Below are 23601 nucleotides of genomic sequence, written 5' to 3'. Positions count from 1 at the left end.
AGTCACCCAGAACTGCTGTCTCCTCCCCCAGCTGCCCATGTGTGGCCCCTGTCCCTAGTGAGGAGGAGGGACCTGGGACAACTGGGGATAGACTCACCTGCCTGCACGTGGGTCCTGGGGCCCAGACTCAGCCCTGGAAGAGAGTTCCCAGTGAAGGATTTGCCCCTGAAGCCTGAGCAGACCCTGGTGCCTGCCCTGGTGCCTCCTGAGCTTTTGAGGTCTCCTGATGGACCAGGGCTTGTGTGTGGGGTGGGGTCCCTTCAAGACTCGGATCTCCCCCTCCCCATCTGGAAATCTCACCGAGGCAGAGCAGGGCTGTGAGGGCGGGGGTCATGGCGTCTCCTCCCAGTGGCCCGGGCTCTGCAGATGGATGAACCCTCGGTGCTGGCAGGACAGAGACACACAGGGTGTGGCCGCTCGGAGGCTGGGTCCTTCTTGTCATGGGATTGTCTCATCCTCAGCCCACAGGAAGGGGAACTGCCCTCCCCCCGGGAGCCTGGCTCTCATTTCCCCAGGGCTGAGGTGGGGGCGGGCACCAGGCTCTCTGCAGACATTTCAGAGAGAAATGGGGTCTCCCCGTCCCCGGGCCACTGTCTGCCTGATTTATCTTTATCTCACTGAGGGCCAGGACACAGCAGCAAATAGACCCCGTGACTTCCTCAGTCAGCCCCTTTCAGGTGAGGGCGACCATGGGCTCCTCTTCCCTCTCAGAGCCTCCCCATGGGGTCTCCCTCCCTCCTTCAGCCCGTCCATCGGCTCAGCATTGCGGGGTCCTTACCATGGCAGTCGTCTCTCCAGCCCTGGAGATGCTTCAGGGAAGATGCAGGTCCATGCTGCAGGCAGACCCAGGTCCGCAGACACGCAACTGACACTGGGCCGTGCAGCCCAGGCTGAGCTGCGTGTGGCAGTGAGCACACAGGAGAAATGCTGGGTCTACTGTGGTGGCTCACGCCTGGAATCCCAGCACTTCAGGAGGCTGAGGCGGGTGATGGCTTGAGGCCAGGAGCTTCAGACAGTCCTGGGCAACATACTGCGACCCTGTCTCCACAGAAAAGAAAAAAGTGAGTTGGGCATGGAGGCTCATGCCTGTGGTCCCTGCTACTCAGGAGGCTGAGGTGGGAGGATCACTCGGGCCCGGGAGGCGGAGGCTGCAGGGAGCTGTGGTCACCCCTCGGCATTCCAGCCGGGGCGACACAGCAAGATCCTGTCTGAAAAGGAGAAATAGAGGGGATAAAGAGAAATTATATATATATAAGTTTCATTGTAATCTGTAATCTGATTCTGGGGTTGGGGAGCTGATTATTAATTATTATTTATAATAATTATTTACTATTATTTATAATAATTATTATTATTAATTCCTGAGTATCATCCAGGGTTTATGTGACCTTGGACATTAATGTCACCTCTGAGCCTGTTGTCATGAACCCCACTCATCACAGTGGCTATGGGGTCAGTGGTGCCCAGGACACGGGAGGCTCAGCCGTGGTGAATTTCCAGACCTGTTCAGACCAGAGGGTGGGATGGGAGAGGATCCTGGTGTTGGGCTCCACAGTCCAGGAGGATGATTGATGCCCCCACTCAAGAGCTGACATCGGCTGCAAATACCAAGAAGTGCTCCTTGTGATATGTCTGAAATATGCAGACCACCACAGCCACAGGCACAGAAAGAGAAAGAAAAGTTCCCATCATTGAGACGCGTCCCCATCAATGAACAGAGTTCAGAGCTGAGTGGCCACAGGTGTCTGGGACCACCCAGGGTCATTAGGGTGGAGGTTCCCACCTCCGTGTGGGACAGAAGAGGAACCCCGGGTCCTCCCAGGCAGGGAGGGGTCAGGGCTCTGGGTGGGGCTGGAAGCTGTGGCTCCCCCTCCCCTGTGTGTGTGGACAGGCGCTGGGGGGTCTCTGCTCACTCACTGGAGTCCACAGTCAGCTATCAGCCCCTCCCCTGTGTGTGAGAAACAGATTCAGTCCACGGTGCTCAGATATGGGCGTCTGCCCCACAGGTGAGTGTGAGGCTGGCGTTGGTCCCATCCCTGCCGGGCACAATCTTGAGCTGACGCTAAGTTTGGGAGAGTGAGGCAGGAGCAGAGGCAACAATCCCCTTCATCAGGCTGATGCCTGGACAGCCCTGGGAGAAACCCTTTATGAAAGGCCAGGTGCGTGGGAGGAGGGCTGCCCCACAGGAATGACAACCATATGAGGAAAGTTGTCGAAATGTATTAGGTAGACATTGTGAAGGTGAAAAACTATATTAAATTAACACCATTAAAAAGGAATTTATGTCTGGGCGTGGTAGCTCATGCCTGTAATCCCAGCACTTTGGGAGGCAGATGCGGGCAGATCACTTGAGGCTAGGAGTTCAAGACCAGCCTGGTTAACATGGTGAAACCCCATCTCTTTTTTTTTTTTTTTTTTTTTTTTTTTTGAGACGGAGTGTCGCCCTGCCGCCCAGGCTGGAGTGCAGTGGTGGGATCTCAGCTCACTGCAAGCTCCAGCTCCGCCACCCGCGTTTACGCCATTCTCCTGCCTCAGCCTCCCGAGTAGCTGGGACTACAGGCGCCCGCCACCTTGCCTGGCTAGTTTTTTGTATTTTTTAGTAGAGACGGGGTTTCACCATATTAGCCAGGATGGTCTCGATCTCCTGACCTCGTGATACACCCATGTCGGCCTCCCAAAGTGCTGGGATTACAGGCTTGAGCCACCGTGCCAGGCCAGTGAAACCCCATCTCTAAAAAAAATACAAAAAATTATCTAGGCATGGTGGTGAGTGCCTGTAATCCCAGCTATTCGGGAGGCTGAGGCAGGAGATTCTCTTGAACCTGGGAGGTGGAGGCTGCAGTGTGCTGAGATCATGCCAAAGCACTTTAGCTAGGACAAGAGTGAAACTGTCGGCCAGGCGCGGTGCTCACACTGTGCTCACACCTGTAATTCCAGCACATTGGGAGGTTGAGGCGGGTGGATCACGAGGTCAGGAGATAGAGACCATCCTGGCTAACACAGTGAAACCCTGTTTCTACTAAAAATACAAAAATTAGCCGGGAGTCGTGGCGGTGCCTGTACTACCAGCTACTCGGGAGGCTGAGGCAGGAGAATGGTGTGAACCCGGAAGGCGGAGCTTGCAGTGAGCCGAGATTGCACCACTGCACTCCAGCCTGGGCGACAGAGCGAGACTCCGTCTCAAAAAAAAAAAAAAAAAGTGAAACCCTGTCTCAAAAAAGAAAAAAGCGAAACTGTGTCTCAAAAAAAAAACAAAAAACAAAGTAATTTACTAGCCGTATATACCTACTATGCGAACATAACAAAATCAAAAACATAATTTAATCCAGGACAAGACAGCTGAAATAGTAAATATACACATTAGCATAAAATGTTCCTTAAATTTTCCATACTGTATCATGGAAAGAACAGAAATTAAACAATAGAAAATATTAATATATACAGGAAGTTGAATGAGAAGAAAGAACGTGTCTGTCCGGGTTTCAGAATGAAAGAAGGAAGAAGGATGTTAGTTCACAATATGCATGAAGAACTAATGGTTGAAGTTTTTATAGAACTGAAGAGAAAACATCAGTTTATAACTAAATTTAATATCTCGGTCATGGTAAAGTGAAAAACATGAGGCATCAATTTAAAATAATCCTAAAACTACCAGAGAAAATGTAAATGACCCTTGAATGAATGAAAAGCTCATTGGGACTGGAGTTCGAAAGAGCAAACAGCAGCCCCAGAAGATACAGGAGAAACAACCAGAAGGGCTTAATTGTGAGGAGAGAGTTCTGTGCTGGGGCTAGTTATTACTATTATAAGTATTATTATTTATTATTATTATTATTATTATTATTATTTTTTGAGATGGAATTTTGCTCTTGTTGTCCAGGCTGCAGTGCAATGGTGCGATCTTGGCTCACTGCAACCTGGCCTCGTTATTATTAAAGGACTAAGTTTCAGAGTCAGCTATGGATAAATCCTAAAACACAAGGAGACTTGGGACATTTGAGTTGTCAGGTCAGGCGGTGGTCTTATGAGGAATAAGGAGGGCGTTTTCAGTGTCCTTTTATCAGGTACCACGATAATAACAGAGAAAGAGAGAGATTGAGACAGACAGAGAGAGAGAGAGGGAGAAGGAGACACACAGAGAGAGAGAGAGAGACAGAGCCAGGCATCACTGGAGCTGCAAGCCTGCAGATATGTTTGCATCTAGGCCTTTTCTGAAAGCAATACTAAAGATGTAAATCAGGGAGTGGAATAATGAACCCCAAATGGAGAAGATGAGATGCTACTGTGAATAAAAGAAGTCAACAGTACATTCGAAAAACTAATAAGCATACATCTATCTGTAATCTGTGTATATACAAGTATATACATTTCTACTAAGAATCTGAAAGAACAAGGAAATGGATTCGCGTCTCTGAAGCCTTCAGAAGGGAATGCAGACACGTTATGGCCTTGATTTTGTCCTAAAAGACCTATTGAGAATTCTGATATTCAGAACTATGAGAAAATGAGTTTGTGTTGCTGAAGCTGCTCAATATGTAGTACTTCGTTATTGCAGCAATAGCAAACCAATACTAACACAAACAGCCTTTGAAAAGAAAAATAGTTGATATTTCATACTTTTAAATCAACGATCTATGAAGAAGAGAAAGTTATAGACTTTCACTCAACCAACCACATGTCCTTAAAATTTACAAAGCTTCAATTGAGACACAATGGAGGATTTGAAGAAATATTGATTAGACTTTGATAGATTAAGTGAACAAAATATTTGTGAAAGTTGAATGGCACGAATGTTCAATCTGATGCTCATATATGATGTTTTCGATTGTTTATGTATTATGTAAATTTGTATAGAAACATTTCTGGAATATACATATAGCAACAAAGGGGAAATGTGTATTTCTTTATATATTTCTTTTTGAAACAAGGTCTCTCTCTGTTGCTCCATCTGAACTACAATGGCACTATCATAGCTCACTGCAGCCTCGACCTCCCCAGGCCTAGGTGGATCTCCCACAACCATCTACTGAGTAGCTGGGACTACAGGATCATGCCACCTTGCCCAGCTAAATTTTTTTAACATGTATTTTTTGTAGAGACAAGGTTTCGCTCTGTTGCCCAGGATGGTCTCAAACTCCTGGGCTCACGGGATCTGGCCACCTTGGCCTTCCAAAGTGTTGGGATTACTGGTGTGAGCCACCGTGCGAGGCCAGGAATACTTATTTTTGAAAACATATTGATCAAAAGTATCTATCTTTTTTTTTTTTTGAAACGAAGTCTTGCTCTGTCGCCAGGCTGGAGCACAGTGGTGCGATCTCGGCTCACTGCAATCTCTGCCTTCTGGGTTCAAGCGATTCTCCTGCCTCAGCCTCCTGAGTAGCTAGGATTACAGGCGCATGCCACCACATCCAGATAATTTTTTTGTATTTTTAGTAGAGACGGGGTTTCACCATGTTGGCCCGGATGGTCTCGATCTCCCAACTTCATGATCCGCCCACCTTAGCTTCCCAAAGTGGTGGGATTACAGACGTGAGCCACTGTGCCCTGCCATATCTATCATTTTTAGACAACAAAGTAAGCATCCAAACTGTTACTACAGGTAACATTTCCTGATTAGAAGTTCGATTAAGGCCTGGTGCGGTGGCTCAAGCCTGTAATCCCGGCACTTTGGGAGGCCGAGACGGGCGGATCACGAGGTCAGGAGATCGAGACCATCCTGGCTAACACGGTGAAACCCCGTTTCTACTAAAAAATACAAAAAACTAGCCGGGCGAGGTGGCGGGTGCCTATAGTCCCAGCTACTCAGGAGGCTGAGGCAGGAGAATGGTGTGAACCTGAGAGGAGGAGCTTGCAGTGAGCTGAGATCCGGCCACTGCACTCCAGCCTGGGTGACAGAGCAAGACTCCGTCTCAAAAAAAAAAAAAAAAAAAAAAGAAGTTCAATTAAATTAGCAGCCAACAATAAGAAGACATTTGGAGATAAAGCAATACTTTGGAAACAAATAGCATTCTAAATATTGATGGGTTTTGGCGGGGTGTGGTGGTTCATGCCTGTAATCCGAGCACTTTGGGAGGCTGAGGCAGGTGGATCATTTGAGGTCAGGATTTTGAGACCAGCCTGGCCAATATGGTGAAACCCTGTCTCTACTGAAAATGCAAAAATTAGCTGGGTGTGGTGGCACGCAGCTGTATTTTCAATGACTCGCGAGGCTGAGACAGGAGATTCACTTGAACCCGGGAAGTGGAAGCTGCAGTGAGCTGAGCTCATGCCACTGCACTCTAGCCTAGGCAAGAAAGACTCCACCACAAAAACAAAAACAAAAACAAATATTCATGGGTTATAGAATCACACATTAAACTGATAGAACATTAATAAAAAAGTCAATGAAATTATAACATATGAACATTTGCAGGATGTAAAGTAAGAGAGTGAGAGAGACAGCGAGCACAACAATTACCAAATCAAGTTGGAAAGAAGCACCACTACCAGTCCTATGGACATAAAAGGACTAGTGAACCAAAACTAGAAATCTATCCTAAGATGTTTTACAACTTACATTTAATAGAAAATATCTTGAAGTATACAAACTACCAAAATTTACTCAAGAAAAAATACATAGTGTAACATTTCCTATTTTTATTAAAGAAATTCAACTGGCTGGGTGCAGTGGCTCACGCCTTTAATTCTAGCACTTTGGGAGGCTGAAGCGGGCAGATCACCTGAGGTCAGGAATTCAAGACCAGTCTGGCTAACATGGTGAAATCCCGCCTCTACTAAAAATACAAAAATTACCCAGGCGAGGTGGCGCATGCCTGTAATCCCAGCTAGTCAAGACGGTGAGGCAAAAGAACCATTTGAACCCGGGAGGCGGAGGTTGCAGTGAGCCGAGATCACACCACTGAATTCTAGCCTAGGCGATAGAGGGAGACTCCATCAAAAAAAGAAAAAAAAAAAAAAAAAAAGAAAAGAAATTCAACCTACACTCAGAAATCTTTCCATAGGGAAATCTGGCCTGAATGGATACACTGTTGATTTCTACCAAATATTTGAGAAAGTAGTAACAACATGGAAAATCTAGAGGAAGTGAACAAATTCCTAGACACACATAACCTACCAAGATTGAACCGGGAAGAAATCTGAATAGACCAATAACAAGTAACACGATGGAAGCTGTAATGAAAAGTCTCCCAGTAAAGAAAAGCCTGGGACCTGATGGCTTCACTGCTGAATTCTATAAAACATTCAAAGAATAAATAAAATCAATGCTACTCAAACTATTCTGAGTAATAGAGGAGGGAATACTTCCAAACTCATTCTACAAGGCCATATCATGCTAATACTAAAAGTACACAAAGGCACATCAAAAAAAAGAAAACTACAGGCAATATCTCTGATGAATATTGGTGCAAAAATCCTCAACAAAATACTAGCAAACCAAATTCAACAATATATGAGAAACATCACTCAACATGATCAGATGGGATTTAATCCCTGGGATGCAAGGATGGTTCAACATATGCAAATAAATTAATATGATACATCATAACAACAGAATGAAGGGTAAAAACCATATGATCCTTTCAATTGATGCTGAAAAAGCACTTAGTAAATTTCAATATCTCTTATGATAAAAACCCTTAAAAAACTGGGGATAGTTGAAATATACCTCAACATAATAAAAGCTATATATGACAGACCCACAGCTAGTATTATGCAGAAAGCATTTCTTCTTAGATCTGGAACGTGACAAAGATGCCCACTGTCACCACTGTTACTCAACATAGCACTGGAAGTCCTAGCTAGGGCAATCAGACAAGAGAAAGACATAAGGGGCATCCAAATTGGGAAAGAAGAAATCAAACTATCCTTGTTTGCAGATGATATGATCTTATCTTTGGAAATATCTAAAGACTTCACAAGAAAACTATTAGAACTGATAAATTCAGTCAGGCTGCAGGATACAAAATCAACATTTAGAAATCAGAAGCATTTCTAGCCAGGAACAGTGGCTCACGACTGTAATCCCAGCACTTTGGGAGGCTGAGGCAGGTGGATCACGAGGTCAGGAGTTCAAGACCAGCCTGGCCAAGATGGTAAAACCCCGTCTCTACTAAAAATATAAAAACTAGCCAGGCACAGTGGTGGGCACCTGTAATCCCAGCTACTTGGGAGGCTGAGGCAGGAGAATTGCTTGAACCCGGGGGGCAGAGGTTGCAGTGAGCCAAGATCATGCCACTGCACTCCAGCCTGGGCGACAGCGAGACTCCGTCTCAAAAAAAAAAAAAAAAAAAAAAAAAATCAGAAGTATTGTTATATGTCAACAGGCAACAACCTGAAAAACAAAAACTCATCCCATTTACAATATCCAGACATAAAATTAAATACCTAGGAATTGACTTAACCAAAGAAGTAAAATGGCTTATATCCAAAAGACAGGCAATAACAAACACTGGCGAGAATGTGGAGAACAGGGAACCCTTGTATCCTATTGGTGGGAACCTAGATTAATACAACCACTATGGAGAACAGTTTGGAGTTTCCTCAAAAAACTCAATCTAGAGGTACCCTATGATCCAGTAATCCCACTGCCGGGCATATACCCAAAAGAAAGAAAATCAGTCTATCAAAGAGATATCTGCACTTCTATGTTGCCTAAGCTGGAGTGCAGTGGCGCAACTTTGGCTCACTGCAACCTTCACCTCCCGGGTTCAAGTGATTCTCCCGCCTCAGACTCCGGGGTAGCTAGGATTACAGGTGCCTGCCACCACGCCTGGCTAATTTTTGTATTTTTAGTAGAGATGAGGTTTTGCCACGTTGACCATGCCAATTTGGAACTCCTGGCCTCAAGTGATACCCCCACCCCAGCCTCCCAAACTGCTGGGATTTCAGGCATGGGCCACCGTGCCCGGCCAATATATTTATTTCTATTTACTATTCTAGGAGTTCTAATATGAGAGGAGAACAGAAACATATTTCAAAGTGTAACGAACCCTAATGATTCAGCTTTGATGGTAAACATAAATCCATCCCCACATGGCAGTCTTACCTGCGCGTCTTGTCTCGTCCTTGTCTTATTAGGACGTGAGTGATACTGGATTCAGATCCTGTCCTCTTCCAGCATGACTGCATCTTTATTTACCTAATCACATCTCTGAAGACCCTGTTTCTGCATGAGTTCACACTCACAGGTAAGGGGGTTAAGGCGCCAACATGTCCTTTTGGGGTTACAATGCAACCCACGACACCCATCATGGTTGCGTCCACTGCGGAGCCTCCGTCAGTGCCCAGTGAGTGATCTACGCTGCCCATAATTCTCCCTACCGGCTGTTCTACTGTGATAAAGAAAATAAAAAGAACAGGGTACAGTTGGCCGGGCGCGGTGGCGCACGCCTGTAATCTCAGCACTTTGGCACGCGGAGGAGGGTGGATCACTTGAGACCGGCCTGGCCAACATGGTGAAACCTTATCTCTCAGAAAGAAGAACAACAACAAATTAGCCGGGCATCCTGACACACGCCTGTAATCCCAGCTACTCTGGAGGTCGAGGCAGGAGAATCACTTGAATCCGGGAAGCAGAGGTTGCAGCGGAAGAAAGAAAAGTGCAAAGGGGCTTGAGGGCGAGAGGCTGGGGGAGCTGCGCGGAGCGGGTGCCGCAGCCATGTTGGATTTGAAGCGCGGGAGGAGGCGGCGTGCGGCGGCGGCGTGCGGCGGCGTGCGGCGTGCGGCGGCGGCGGCGGCGTGCGGAACGGGCGCTGCCGCCATGTTGGGTCTGAAGGGAAGCAGGAGTCGGCGTGCGCAGACGGCGTTAGGAGCGGGCGGCAGCGGCGTGGGGTCTCCTTTTTTGCTAGCCGCCAGGAGCGGCGGCGCCCCGGCGCCATTGAGCGGGAACACCCTTAACATCAACAAGCATCAGCCTCAGTCCAAGGTGGAGATCCACTACGAGGGCATCCTCTACACCGTGACACCGAACAGTCCCCTGCAGCCCTCGCCAAAGTTCGGTCCTTTGGTCCAGCAGACAGACCGCCAGACAGTCCAATACCGCCACAAGGTGGAGTCTTTGAATCCTTATATTCCGTGGGAGAGACAGAAAGACCTCACTGTTTGCGAGCCACCAAAACCACGGTGTTCTTTGCCTCAAGACCCAGCTATCGTGCAGTTCTCACTAGGCTCATCGACTTCTTCGTTTCAGTCCGTGGGTTCTTACGGGCCTTTCGGCAGGATGCCCACATCCAGCCAGTTCAGTCCGCATTCCTTAGTGGGGCAGCAGTTTGGTGGTGTTGGTGTTGCTGGAAGCTCTTTGACCTCCTTTGGAATAGAAATATCAAACAGTGGTACCTTGCTCCAGAGTAGTGCGGTTGGTTCTGCCTTTACACAGGATACAAGATCTCTAAAAACACAATTATCTCAGGGTCGTTCAAGCGCTCAGTTCGACCCTTTGAGAAAAACCCCAACCATGGAACAAGCAGTGCAGACTGCCTGGGCTTGCTTACCTGCTCCAGCACGTGTTGGGAGAAGGAGTCCTGTGTCAACCAGGCCTGTGCCATCTACCAGCCGAAAAGCAAGAGAGAATCAAAAGCACAGGTGAGTTGAAGCACACAACGTTCCAAGGCCAGAAAATGAGCAACTCAGAAATGATAACAAGAGACAAGTAGCTCCAAGTGCTCCTTCAGCGCCAAGAAGAGGGCGTGGGGGTCGTCAGGGTGGCAGGGGAAGATTTGGTATTCGGCGAGATGGGCCAATGAAACTTGAGAAAGACTTTGACTTTGAAAGTCCAAATGCACAATTCAACAAGGAAGAGATTGGCAGAGAGTTTCATAATAAATTAAAAGAAGATAAACTTGAGAAATGGGAGAAGCCTGGAAATGGTGAAGATAAAGGAGATTCAGAAGTTGATACCCAAAACAGTGACGGACATGCTGATGAAGAAAATTCACCTGGATGTAATTGCTACTATGACCAAACTAAATCCTTCTTTGATAATATTTCTTGTGATGACAATAGAGAACAGAGACCAACCTGGACTGAAGGAAGATTAAATGCTGAAACATTTGGAATCCCACTTTGTCCAAACCGTGGCCGTGGAGGATACAGAGGCAGAGGAGGTCTTGGTTTCTGTGGTGGCAGAGCGCGTGGTGGTGGCAGAGGTGGTACCTTGACCACGGTGGATTCAGAGCAGGTTCTGGGGACCGAGAGTTTGCAGATTTTGAATGTAGGAGAAACACAGATTTTGGCCCCTAAAAGGTCTGAATTGATGGTACTGCTTTCTGAAAGAAAGACAACAAAGCTGCTGCATAGTCTACAGACAAATCTCTGAAAATAGGTGAATGTCTAGCTCTTCGTGGTCCCGGAAATTGATTTCAGTCTTTGAGAAGAATGAAGAAGTGAATTCCCTGTACGTTTGCCACCATCACTGGGTGGTTGTTTTTTGTTTGTTTTTCCGTTTAATTTCAGAGATAAAATGCAGTCAGATTTTGGGGGAGGAAGGCTTATCTTAAGACATGAGGCTCAACTATATTTGTAATAGCAGAAGGTTAAGTAATTTCTTCTGTAGAGTTAAACTAAAGCAGTAATTCAGTGAGACTTACAAGTATTGTTTCATCACCGAAACTTTTGTTTTGTTTTTTTAAAATCACTGAATTGTATGTGGTAATTGCAGGTTGTCTGCAGATAGGGCCGTGGTACTGTGTTCTGAGCCAAGGAGGGTGTCTGTTTGTGTGTATCTTTCTTCTCCTTTCTTTTGGGGATCTTGTCATATGAAGTAGCTTATTTCGTCAATTAATTAGGGTGCTGGATGGTAGAGAATTTCGTCAGTCAGCTATGTAGACACGGTAAATACTGTTTCTTAGGCAAACGTAACTTTTTTATATAGTTGTAAAATTCCTTTATATTCCATTGCCAAAGAAACATTAAAAACTTTGTAAAGCTGTATACCAAGCAACTATTTTTTTTAAAAAAAATTTTTAAGTTAGCAAAAAAAAAAAAAAAAGAAAAGGGAAAGGGCAAAGTGATCACTTTTGGCATAGGGTAACCCTTATTTTCTTCCCTGGTGGTAATTTTCCACCAGGCAGATAATCTAACTCGAAATCACGTAAAAGTGCAAGCCCAGAATGTGCTTATCTCCCCAGTGGGTCACCTGGAAGGGTGGGGATGGGGGCTATTGATGACACGCTCCGTTCCTTTCCCAGCCCACGTGTTCTACCTCTGAAAAGACATAGCATTTTCATTTGCAGAGCCCATTATAGAAAAATAAATAAGAACAAAAATATTAGAAGAAAAAGACATAGCATCATTTAGTGTTCATTCACATGAATATGTATATTGTCTGCAGCTATCTATATCTCTGTTTTATATCTATGTCTATTACACCATCAGAGAGCACCTAAAGTGCAGAGTCTCATGAACAAACCGTTTCTGGCATCTACTGTAAGAGGCCATTCTGATGCTCTGTCAGCCCCAGCAGCACCCAACCACTATGTGGCACGCATGCTATCTCAGGTCATCCCCAGGATATCACGTAGCCCTGTTCTCATTGCCCCACTGATTTCATGTGCGTGTAGATCCCTCGATCTGAGATTAAGTCATGAGATGCTCCATTTAACAGGTGGGAGACTCTGCTTCCTGGCGGAGCGCCGCAGTGAGCTCAGAGGAACCCGTCTCAGCGCCAGGATCCATCCGGGTCAGGAGGATTTGCTGCCCCCTCCTGGTTGAATGCACGTCATGTCGTCAAGCGGCCACCAGATGACTTGCCGGTCCACTCAAAGGCGAACAGTCTGCTGGTCACAGGTGAGACTGTCAGCGACAGTGGTGGCTACTTGGTCCTCGGTGAGAGGGAGTTGCTGGTGGTGGTTCCATGCATGTCCTTTTTTTCTTTGATTCCTGTTTTACAATTTTTTTTGAGACGAAATTTCACTCTGTCACCCAGGCTGGAGTGCAGTGGCGCGATCTTGGCTCACTACAACCTCTGTCCCTGATTCTCCTGCCTCAGCCTCCCGAGTAGCTGGGATTACAGGCACCTTCCACCACACCTGGCTAATTTTTGTATTTTCAGTAGGGACGGGATTTTGCCCATATTGGCCAGGCTGGTCTTGAACTCCTGACCTCAGGTAATCCACCCACCTTGGCCTCTCAAAGTGCTGGGATTACAGGCGTGAGTCACTGCGCCTGGCAGCATGTCCTTTTTTTCTTGCTCCATGGCCGTGACACTCATGGACCCTCCAGCATGCACTGGGACTGCTGAAACAGAGCCGGCTGAAGCTCACCGCATTAACCAAGTCATCAGCAGATCCTTAGGTCCCCTAACCCCAGCTGTGGGTGCCCCTGCTTGCTTCTCAGGAGAGGCTCCTGGTCGAGGGCAGATGTTTCTCCTGTCCTCCTCCAGCCTCAGTCTCGGCAGTTTCTGTGTGCCTGGGCCTTGAGGGTGGGGCTGTCTCCATGTTTCTGTCCCCGCTCCTTACGGCAGCTGCATTCTACTGGGTAGATTTGTTTGGTGGGGAGGGGTTTTCTGTCCCTATTCCAAATGTGCATATCTCTAATGGTCTTTGTCTAGGATCACGGTCCAGGATTGTTCTCTGCACTCCTCCTAGGGTAGAGGGATTTTATGATCCACTTTCTTCCAGCCACAATGAGTCATTACCTGGGATCTGAGGTGGGCAGAATTATCTGAGCCTCTTCCAATGGCTTATGTCTTTTCCTCCATGTGAGAGAAGCACCTGGGTGGGAAATGAGATTTCAGGCCATGCACAGTGGAAGCTCTTTCTGTCTGATCACCAATGTGAGGTCTCCATCTCTCTCCCAATCAGTCTTGTGAATGCTCAGTTGAGACCCATGGGAAAGAACTTGCGGGTGAATGCACAGTGCCCCTCTATCTTAGGTCCCCAGGTGTGTCTTGATCTCTGGGGAAGCAGAAAACATTGACTCCCCACATTCACTGTTAGCTGAAGTCCCCCCTCAGTGTGTACAGCAGCCTCCCACCCTTATGGGTTCTGTCTCCGTGGAACCAGTCATGATGCTTCCCCCTCCTTGGCATTCAGGTTACTCAGCTGCTTCTAGAGCTCAGGTTTCTGATGGTCTCAGGAGAAGCTTCCACGATGGAGCTGAACTGAATTTTCCTCTCTGTTAGGGCTGTGGTGAAACTCTCCAGCTTCCCAAACCCTGGGCAGAGACCTGGATATAGATTAAGTATTTGTTTATTTATTTACTTATGGGATAGAATTCGCACCATTTTAAGGTGTAGAAATCAGTGTTTTTTGGCGCAATCACCACCTCTAGTCTAATTCCAGATTATTTCCATGACCTGAGAAAGAAAGCCCCTGAGTCATCGTCCAAATTCTCTTTGTCCCTCAGCTTAAGAATCAGGAACACACCTTCTGTTTCTATGGATTTGCATACTCTGGATATTTCATACAAATGGAATCATAAAAAATGTGTGTTGTTTTGTGTCATTTTTCACAATAGGTAAATAGGGAAAATGACCCCATTGTTTAACAGTTTGCGGATGCATAATCAAAATGTGACCTATGAAGGCGGGACTCGGTGGCTCCCACCTGTAATCCCGGCACTTTGGGAGGCTGAGGCAAGTGAATTGCAAGTCAAACACGCACCTTCCGCCTATGAGCCTGTAAAACCAAAAGCAAGCTAGTTAATTCTTAGATACAATAGGGGTACAGGTATTGGGTAAATACAACTGTTCCAAATGGGATAATTTGGCCAAAACAAAGGGCCTACAGGGCCCATGCTAGCCCCAAATTCAGTGAGGAAGTCCAATCTTAAAGGTCCAAAATGATCTCCTTTGACTCCATGTCTCACATCTGGGTCATGCTGATGCAGGAGGTGGGTTCCTGTGGTCTTGGGCATCCAGGATCCCTAAAATCCCCATGTGTCCAGCAGGCTGTCCCTTAGACATGGCTCCATGATTTAGTGTTTTGCAGGGCATGCAGCAGGCATGGGCTCCCCCCATAACAGGTGCAGTGGGTCACTCAGGACTGAGCACTCACAGGCAGAGTCATCGACAGAGAGCTGCAGTATCTACAGGTCCCATCACCAGCCCCAAGACCCAGAGGGAAGCTGGCCTGAATGCCCCACTGTGTCTCTGCAGCCCAGTGAGCCAGTGTCCAGGGGCCTCCCCTTCCTGGTTAGAAGGTACAGGTCAAATGAGCTTCCAGAGCTGCAGAACAGGGTCATGTTCTCTCCAACCTTACTCAGTAGGGGGCACAGCTGGGCTGAGAGGGAAAGTTTCTTGTCGACATGGAGAGAAGAGTTTTTGATTGTAGAGCACAAGACATGCTAACACTATGCACAGGGCAGGAACAAAGTATTTTTTTTTTCTTTGTACTGAGGAGTACTCTGCATGTCTGCTGGCGTCTGTCTTCATCTCAGTTTCATCTGTAGGATACTTACTGTGTGTGTGTGTGTGTGTGTGTGTTTGTGTGTGTGTGTTGTATGTGTGTCTGCCTAGCTGGCTGCCAGTCATAGGGTTTGTTTTCCTTGACCGACTTTCTTTCTGCTTGTGTCTCTGTGCATTACTGAGGAAGAAGTGCGTGAAGAAGCATGTGAAGTTTGTTCTTTGTGTGTGAAGATGATGCTTATGTGTCCCTAGCAGCCATATAAGATTTGGGCTTCTTCTGGAACATGAAACTATTGACTTTGAGTTTCCTTAGAAAACATAGTGCTGGCCTTGGACTTCCTATCCTGAAACTCCCAGTCTATTTCCTAAGCTAATGCATGGAAAAGTGCTAGAATCTCCATAGGATCTGCAAGACCTCTATAGAATCTCCATGGGACCTCCACGGGACCTCCATAGGATCTCCACAGGACTTTCATAGGACCTCCACAGGACCTCCATAGACTCTCAATAGGACCTCCATGGGACCTCCATAGGATCTCTATAGGACTTTATAGGACCTGCATAGGTTCTCCATAGGACCTCCACAGGACCTCCATAGAATCTCCCTAGGACCTATCCACAGGACCTCCATAGAATCTCAATAGGACCTATCCACAGGACCTCCACAGAATCTCAATAGGACCTCCATGGGACCTCCATAGGATTTTAATAGGACCTCCATAGGTTCTCCATAGGACCTCCATGGGACCTCCCTAGAATCTCAATAGGATTTCCACAGGACCTCCATAGGATCTCAACAGGACCTCCATAGGATCTCCATAGGACTTTCATAGTACCTCCATAGTTCACCATAGGACCTCCACAGGACCTTCATAGAATCTCAATAGGACCTCCACAGGACCTCCATAGGATTTCCATAAGACATCCACAGGACCTCCATAGGTTCTCCATAGGATCTTCACAGGGCCTCCATAGGACCTCCACGGGACCTCCCTGGGATCTTCATAGGATCTCCATAGGACCTCCATAGCATCTCCACAGCATCTCCATAGGATCTTCACAGGACCTCCATAGGTTCTTCATAAGATCTCCATAGAGTTGCCACATGATCTGCCACCAGCCGGCATCCTCTACACCCCGAGATGCTGGAAATGACCACTTGGTGATAGTGGTTACGGATTTCCTACAAGAGGATGTGTGAAACCACGTTCCTGGCAACTCTGCAGAGTTCCAATCTCAATTCAAATCCTCCAGGGACCAAGCGGGAGTGGGTTTCTGGTGTGTTACTGTGTCTCATCACACAGAATGGGGGCTTCTGCAGTATTAATGGGAAACCTGCCCAGAGATAGAGGCAGGGATTGGAGTTATGCTGCCACAATCCATGAAGTGTTAAGCTGAGGAAACCGGCTAAGCTTGGACTGTAGCGTTGGACAGGAGACAATGATGAGAAGTGCTCTGGGATAGAATGGTGTGGATTTGTTCATCGTGTGTGAAGAGGAAGATGCTGAGGAAATGAAAGCTCTTCCATTCTGTGACTTGGTTGACGAGGAACCAACAGGGCCATCACAGGAGCAATGACCCCATGGGGGAAGGAGATGGAAGGAGGTGTGTTTAAGACAGTTAACTGAGTCAGAGAGAGAAGCAGAACCTCCCAGTACCTGGAAAGTGTGGTTTGTTCCTCCCAAACTTCCTCCTTTTGACTTCTTTATTTCTCTACGTGGCAGCACCTTCTCTTCATTTCTCCATCAAAGCCTCTGAGCTGTTTGAGTTCCTCATATATTCTGATGATCAAACCCTTGTTAGAGGAATAGGTAACGAATGTTTCTCCCTGCTTCTGTAGGTCATGACACTGTTGGTTGTTCCCTGAGCTCTGCAGAGGCTTTTTAGTTTGATATACCGATTTGTCTACTTTTGCATTTGTTTTCTATGCTTTTAAGGTTTTATTGATAGAATGTTTGCTTAGACCAATGTCTTGAAGCATTTCCTCTGTGCTTTCTTCTACAGTTTCATAGTTTCAGGTCTTACTTTAGGTTTTATTCCGTCTGGAGTAGATTTTGTTTATCGTGAGAGACAGAGGTTGCATTTTGTTTCTCTGCATATGGATATCCAATTATGCCAGAAGCATTTATTGAAGAGACTGTCCTTTCCCCAATATATGTTCTTGGCATGTTTGTTGATAATTAGTTGGCTGTCAATTTCTAGATTTATTTCTAGGTTCTTTGCTCTATTCCATTGTCTATGTGTTTGTTTATAAGCCAGTGCCTTGTTGTTTTGGTTGCTACAGCTTTGTAGTGTATTTTGAAGTCAGGTAGTGTGATGTGTCCAGCTTTGTTCTTTTTTCTCTAAATTGTGTTGGCTATTTTGAGTATTTTATGACTCTATATGAATTTTAGAATTTTTTAATATTTTGGTGAAGAATGACACTGGTATGTTGACAGGAATTACAATGAATCTGTAGATTGCTCTGGGTACTATGGTCCTTTTAATAAATATTTATTCTTTGAATGTATGAACAAGAGGTATCTTTCCAGTTTTTTCCTGTCTTTAATTTTTTTAAATCAGAACTTTATAATTTTTTTGTAGAGGTTTTTAGCTTGTCGGATAAATTTATGAGCATGTCTTTTATTGTTTGTGGCTATTATAAATGGGATTTAATTCATGAATTCTTTTTCACCCAGTTCTTTTCTTCAGGGTCAAGCTTCATGTAAGTTCCCATCTAAGAATGGAATCTGGGGGCCGGGCGCGGTGGCTCAAGCCTGTAATCCCAGCACTTTGGGAGGCCGAGACGGGTGGATCACGAGGTCAGGAGATCGAGACCATCCTGGCTAACACGGTGAAACCCCGTCTCCACTAAAAAATACAAAAAAATTAGCCGGGCGAGGTGGCGGGCGCCTGTAGTCCCAGCTACTCGGGAGGCTGAGGCAGGAGAATGGCGTGAACCCGGGAGGCGGAGCTTGTAGTGAGCTGAGATCTGGCCATTGCACTCCAGCCTGGGCGACAGAGCGAGACTCTGTCTCGGGAAAAAAAAAAAAAAAAAAAAAAAAAAAAAAAAAGAATGGAATCTGGAATGAGCAGCAGTTGCATGCAAATGCCTTTCTCTGATTTCCACTTCAGAGGAGTCCAGGAGGTGACTAGGCACATGGAGCATTGTCACATTTGGAACCAAGCCCTGTGAGATCCCTAAACCACCACCTGATTGGGTTGAACCTCACGTCTGAAATAACCCCAAGGCCATGTTGGTGTCCTTCATCCCAGTTCAGGTGGTTTCAACATAATGAAATCAGAAAGTTATATGGCCACTTAAAAATGTCAATTGCATGTCATGTAGTACTGCACAAGGTGTGTCCTCTTCTGAGGCCCATTCTTACCTGGGTAGTGGCTCAGTGTCTGACTGGACTCAGGTGAGGCTCATCAGGCAGGTTGGGGTCATGTTGTGAATGAAACACAAAGTCAACCTGTGAGATCATTGCTCTGATAGATCAAGAGCCACCTTGTTTGCCATTTAGTGGCCAGTGCAGCCTGTGGCTTTCACCACCACACTTCAATCTCAGCTCCCTAAATGGCCTGACAAATAAAGATAGATAGGTAAGAAAACAGAGATATGCCATTCCCCGGTTAAAATGGCTGTTATCTCTAAGACAAAAATTAACAGATGCTGTCAAGGATGTGGAGAGAAGAAATCCTTGTACCTTGGTGGGAACGTAAGTTGGTGCAGCCAATATGGAAACAGTGTGGAGGTTCCTCAAGAAACTGAAAGTAGAACAACTACGCCATCCAGTAATCGCACAGTTGGGTATATTTCCAAAAGAAAGAAAACCAGTATAGCAAAGAGGTGTCTGCATCGCCATGTTTATTGCTGCAGTATTCACAATAGCCAAGATATGGAATCAACCTATGTCCATCAGTGAATGAATGGATAAGGAACATGTGGTCTATATACACCATGAAATAATATTCAGGCATAAAAAGAAGGAAATTGTACCATGTTCAGCAACATAGATGAATCTGGAAGACATTAGGTAAAGTGAAATAAGCCAGGCCCAGAAAGCGGAACATTGCATGTTCTCACACATGCGAAAGCTACAAAACTGGGCCTCGTGATGGCAGAGAGTAGAATGGTGGTCAACAGAGGGCTGGCAAGGGAGTGTGGAGGAGGGGGATGGAGAGAGGTTGGTGGATGGGTGCATAAATACAGGTGGAGAGAAAGAGTAAGTTCCAGGGCCTGAGAGCTTAGTAGGGTGACCACAGTTAGTGACAAATTATTGTATATTCCACATGAGCTAGAAGTGAAGATTTGAAATGTTCTCAACACAGAAATTATAAATGTTGGCCAGGTGCAGTGGCTCACACCTGAAATCCCAGCACCTTGGGAGGCCTAGGCGGGTGGATCACCTAAGGTCAGTATTTCGAGACTAGCCTGTGCAACATGGTGAAACCCTATCTCCAATAAATATACAAAAATTAGCCAGGCGTTTTGGTGCACACCTGTAATCCTAGCTACACGGGAGGCTGAGAGGAGAACTGCTTGAACCTGGGAGGCATAGGTTGCAATGAGCCAAGATCGTGCCCCTGCACTCCAGCCTGGGCGACAGTGAAAGACTCGGTCTGAAAAAAAAATATGTATATCTTTGGGGTGATGGGTGTCCTGGGAACCTTTATTGGATCATTACACATTGCATGCATGAATCAGATTACCACATGCTCCCAAGAAATATGTATGATTATTCTCTATCAAATCAAAAGTGTACTATTGACCAATAATTTGAAGTGGATTGTGGGTCACTAAATGAAAGTCAGCGTTCCAGTGCCCATGTCCAGCGGCCATTGTGGTTTCCATGTTGAACAGAACCTTCCAGTATTTCCTGATGTGTAACCACTATTTTGGATTACATAGAGTTATCTACTTCCTTTATTTATGGGGTCTATTTTGAGCTTGCCTCCCTACAAAATAAATGTTGCCTCCTTTTGAGCTTCATGTGCTGAAATAGCCGTGCACGGCTTCTTTTTATACTCTTGTTTCTTTACTCAACCTCACGATCGAAGGTTGGTTTGTGTTGCTCTTTGTAGATTTCATCTGTGCCTTTGCATGTGCTCCTAGTATCCCATGGTGGAATTGAACCACACTTGTTTCTTTTGTTTTAGATGTATTTTTGGGCTTTATGGCTGGTGTCTAATACGAGCACCAGTCCTGTCCATGTTGTTGTGAATGAAACCTCACCATACAAACACATTTTCCTCTAGGTTCTGTACTTTATGTTTATAGCTGTGTGTCTCTTCTTTTTAGTTAGGTACTTCTGATATTCTCCCCAAATTGATTGAAGTAATTTGCAGTCCTACCATGGATGTATTGGATTTCTAAGTCAGCCCTACTACCTATGACTTTGATGTTGTCATTTTCATCATGCGAAATGAATACCTCAACATTGATCCCTCTCTTCAGGAATGATTGGCAGATAGTCCAGAAAGCATAGGCTGTAGATTTTCTTCCAGAACGTCCTGGGATCATAAGATCTGTCCCTGAGGCTCCATGTCTCTGAATGGTGTATTGTCCTCTCTGCTGTTCACCTGCTGGCTGCATCTTGGGGGCTTCTCTGGCTATGCTGAACCTCAAATAATAGAATCCCGAGGACCACCAGGATCAAGCCAGCCATGCCCATGCGGATGAGATTCTCCACTGTGTAATCCTGTGGGTGTGAGGCTGGGGATGGTAGAAGAAGAGATCTCAGAGGTCAGGGCAGATCAACATCACCTGGGACCCCTGGATACCCACCCAGGGCACCCCCCATCTCCCGCTGACAGACCCTGACCCTCTGTTCCAGTCCCATAACTGACAGCATCTCCTCACTCACCAGTCTTGGGGTCTGACTTGTTTTGTGATGGGGTGAGGGTCTCAGCTGCTCCTGAGAATGAAAACGGAGGGGGAGAGCCTGAGCCAGCCTCTCCCCTGGGCTCTGCGTTCTTACTCTTTCAAACCTCATGATGTGGCTTTCATGGAGTTCCTCAATAAACCCTTCCTCTCCTGGAGCTGGGTTCCCTCCAGTCTCCTCCTGGAACTAGTTCAGTTTTCCTGTGTTCTATGAATTTAAATGTTGCTCCTGAGTCATCTTGGGGAGAGTTTTCCTACACCCTGAGAGTCATGATCTGCAAGGAAAGTGGTCCCCAGTACAGAGGTCACTGAGCCCTGTGTGCCGTCTGTGCAGCCTGGGACACAGGAGCATATAAACCGATTCCCCCCGGGATGAGAATTTCACAGATCCACCAGTGGAGGACCCAGGTTGCCTGGATGAGGGGTTGGTCCTCAGGGGCTCCTGAATATCAGGAGCACAAAGCGGTGAAAGTCTGGGGCTGCCTTCTTTTCACTCCAGCTCAGCCACTACCCCTGGGGTTTCACCTTCCATTTAATCTTTAGGTAGCTAATTATTCATATAGGCAGCAACAGGTAGAATGTGATACACAGAAAAACACAAACACAAATGGAAATGTATTTTATATATATGGTGTACCCTAAAAACTCTCTCTGCTTTCTGAACAAACATCTGAAACGACAATAGTGGAAATGTACCAGTCACAGGGATAGTTTTAGATGTATGGGTAGAGATCTATGTTTATGTGTGAGTATATATTATCTGTATACATATACAGATAACTAGGTTTTAATGTCACATAAGATGTCGGTGTGACACACATATGTGTATGTGCAGAGATGGTGAAAGAGAGAGAGAGGGAGTTCAGCTGCACGGTGTAGGTTAATTACTTGATGTAGATGAGAAGCAGGCAGGTCTGGGCTGAGCTGTGTCATCAGTGAAGGTCACACTTGGAGGTGACACTGAAGCTGATTCTTCAATAGGAAAAAGAGCCAGGAAGGAGGCGTGTGGAGACCCAGACATGGAGCATCAGAGGCTCCAGAAAGAGCAGGTCCCAGAAAAGTCTCAGCCTGTTCTTCAGAAAGGAATGACTGCTTGTCTATGGGGTGGAGGGGAAGGCAGAGGAGGAGGGGAGCTGAGCTTCGGGGCCTTGGTGGATTGAGACTAGGCCATGATGAACTGCCCAGGAAAGGGCAGCCCCAGCATGTCTATCTCTGTCTCTCTCTCCCTCCCTCTGAGATCTGGAAAGTGCTGTCGGGTTTCAAGGAGTAGTGCCAGTCACTTGACTTTTTCTTAAAAGATAAACCCTACCCCCTCCACAGCAAACGTCCAGAACAAAGGAAGTCCACATTTGTACCTGACATTTACCAAACCTCAGGGAGTGCGTAAGATCAGGGCTGTTACAGAACTGGGTGAGAATGAAAAACAGGCGATGCTGCAAATCTACTTTCACCAGCTTCGACAGAAAGGCCAGTAGGACATTAAAAACCCAAATAAAAAATGTGGTCAGCGGCGCAGAAGAGGAGCCGTGCACAGTCCCTGAGCTGCTGCGGGAGCAGGTGCGGGTCCCTGTGAGGCTCAGGTGTGTGCTGAGTGCTGGGGAGCTGCCAGGGGAGACAAGGAGAGGGTCAGGTGGCACCTGAATTCTTCTCCCTCCAGGAGGGCGTCTGTTGGGGGTTGGGACCCAGAGCTCTGATTCTGAGGTGGAGACATGAGGAGGGGAGTGGGTGGGGCCTCCGTTTTCCCCCTTCAGTCTAATCTCATCTCCTCCAAGGTTCACCCCATCTCCTCTCAGCCCTCCCTGCTCTTTACCCTACTGGGACTTCAGGGGTGGGAGCCAGGGGTGGGAGGTCCCCATCTATTTCCACCCTCCCATGGGCTGGATTCTCACCCTTCACTCCCCTGTTTTCTAGTGTCCCAGAGCTCTCCTGGGTGCAGAGCCTGAGCTGAGCCTTTGAGCTCAGAGAAGACAGGGTCAGGGCCCTCACCTGAGACCACGAGCTCCAGGAGGTCACTCGCCTGACCCTGAGGGGTTGAGGGGCTGGTCCTCAGGACCTCTGGGGTCAGGACAGGGAGGTGAGGGCTGGGGCTGCCTTGCTCCCCACATGAACCCATCTGCTTTTCCCCTAGGCTGGGCCCCAACACCTCCCTTTGCCTTGAACCCCCCACTCCTCACCAGCCCAGCCTCAGAGTCCCTGGGACACAAGCCTGTCCTAGAGGGGAGGGGAATGGGATCCTTCGGGAGACTCAGACTGCCCTGGGGGAGGCCGCGCTCCCCAAGAGGCCTCAGTGACTCACCAGGTGTGGAGCATGGCCCTGTGGGTGGGGGGCTGGAGCCTCCAGAGGGTCCTGCAAGGAGCACAGGAGGCAGGTGAGGGGCTGGGGCCGTCCATG

General features: G+C 46.9%; 1 protein-coding gene and 1 pseudogene across 16 annotated transcripts in view; one reads left to right on the top strand and one right to left on the bottom strand.

Annotated features, from left to right (window-relative positions):
* Positions 1–23601, bottom strand: part of LOC103247837 (leukocyte immunoglobulin-like receptor subfamily A member 6) — a 79227-nt gene that overhangs the window by 6295 nt on the left and 49331 nt on the right. For 3 of the 16 annotated variants that reach the window (XR_012093094.1, XM_073015970.1, XM_073015959.1), the window contains exons 1-2: positions 301–452; positions 98–133 (exon numbers count right to left, since the gene is read on the bottom strand). The exons of 4 other annotated variants lie outside the window; for them this stretch is intronic. Coding sequence is in view for 10 of the 12 variants with exons in the window: in XM_073015970.1 (XP_072872071.1) it covers positions 98–133; positions 301–442 (178 nt within the window). In the remaining 2 variants the exon portion in view is untranslated. Of the gene's footprint in view, positions 1–97; positions 134–300; positions 454–778; positions 1039–9046; positions 9673–19039; positions 23557–23601 lie in introns of those variants that run through there. 9 more of the 16 variants (XM_073015960.1, XM_073015966.1, XM_073015961.1 and 6 more) reach the window with 8 other exon arrangements.
* On the top strand, positions 9659–18928 carry LOC103235255 (protein LSM14 homolog A pseudogene; annotated as a pseudogene).

This window comes from Chlorocebus sabaeus, chromosome 6 (genome assembly GCF_047675955.1).
Source record: "Chlorocebus sabaeus isolate Y175 chromosome 6, mChlSab1.0.hap1, whole genome shotgun sequence".
NCBI classification, from domain to species: domain Eukaryota; kingdom Metazoa; phylum Chordata; class Mammalia; order Primates; family Cercopithecidae; genus Chlorocebus; species Chlorocebus sabaeus.
This window is presented reverse-complemented; position numbering and strand designations above follow the sequence as displayed.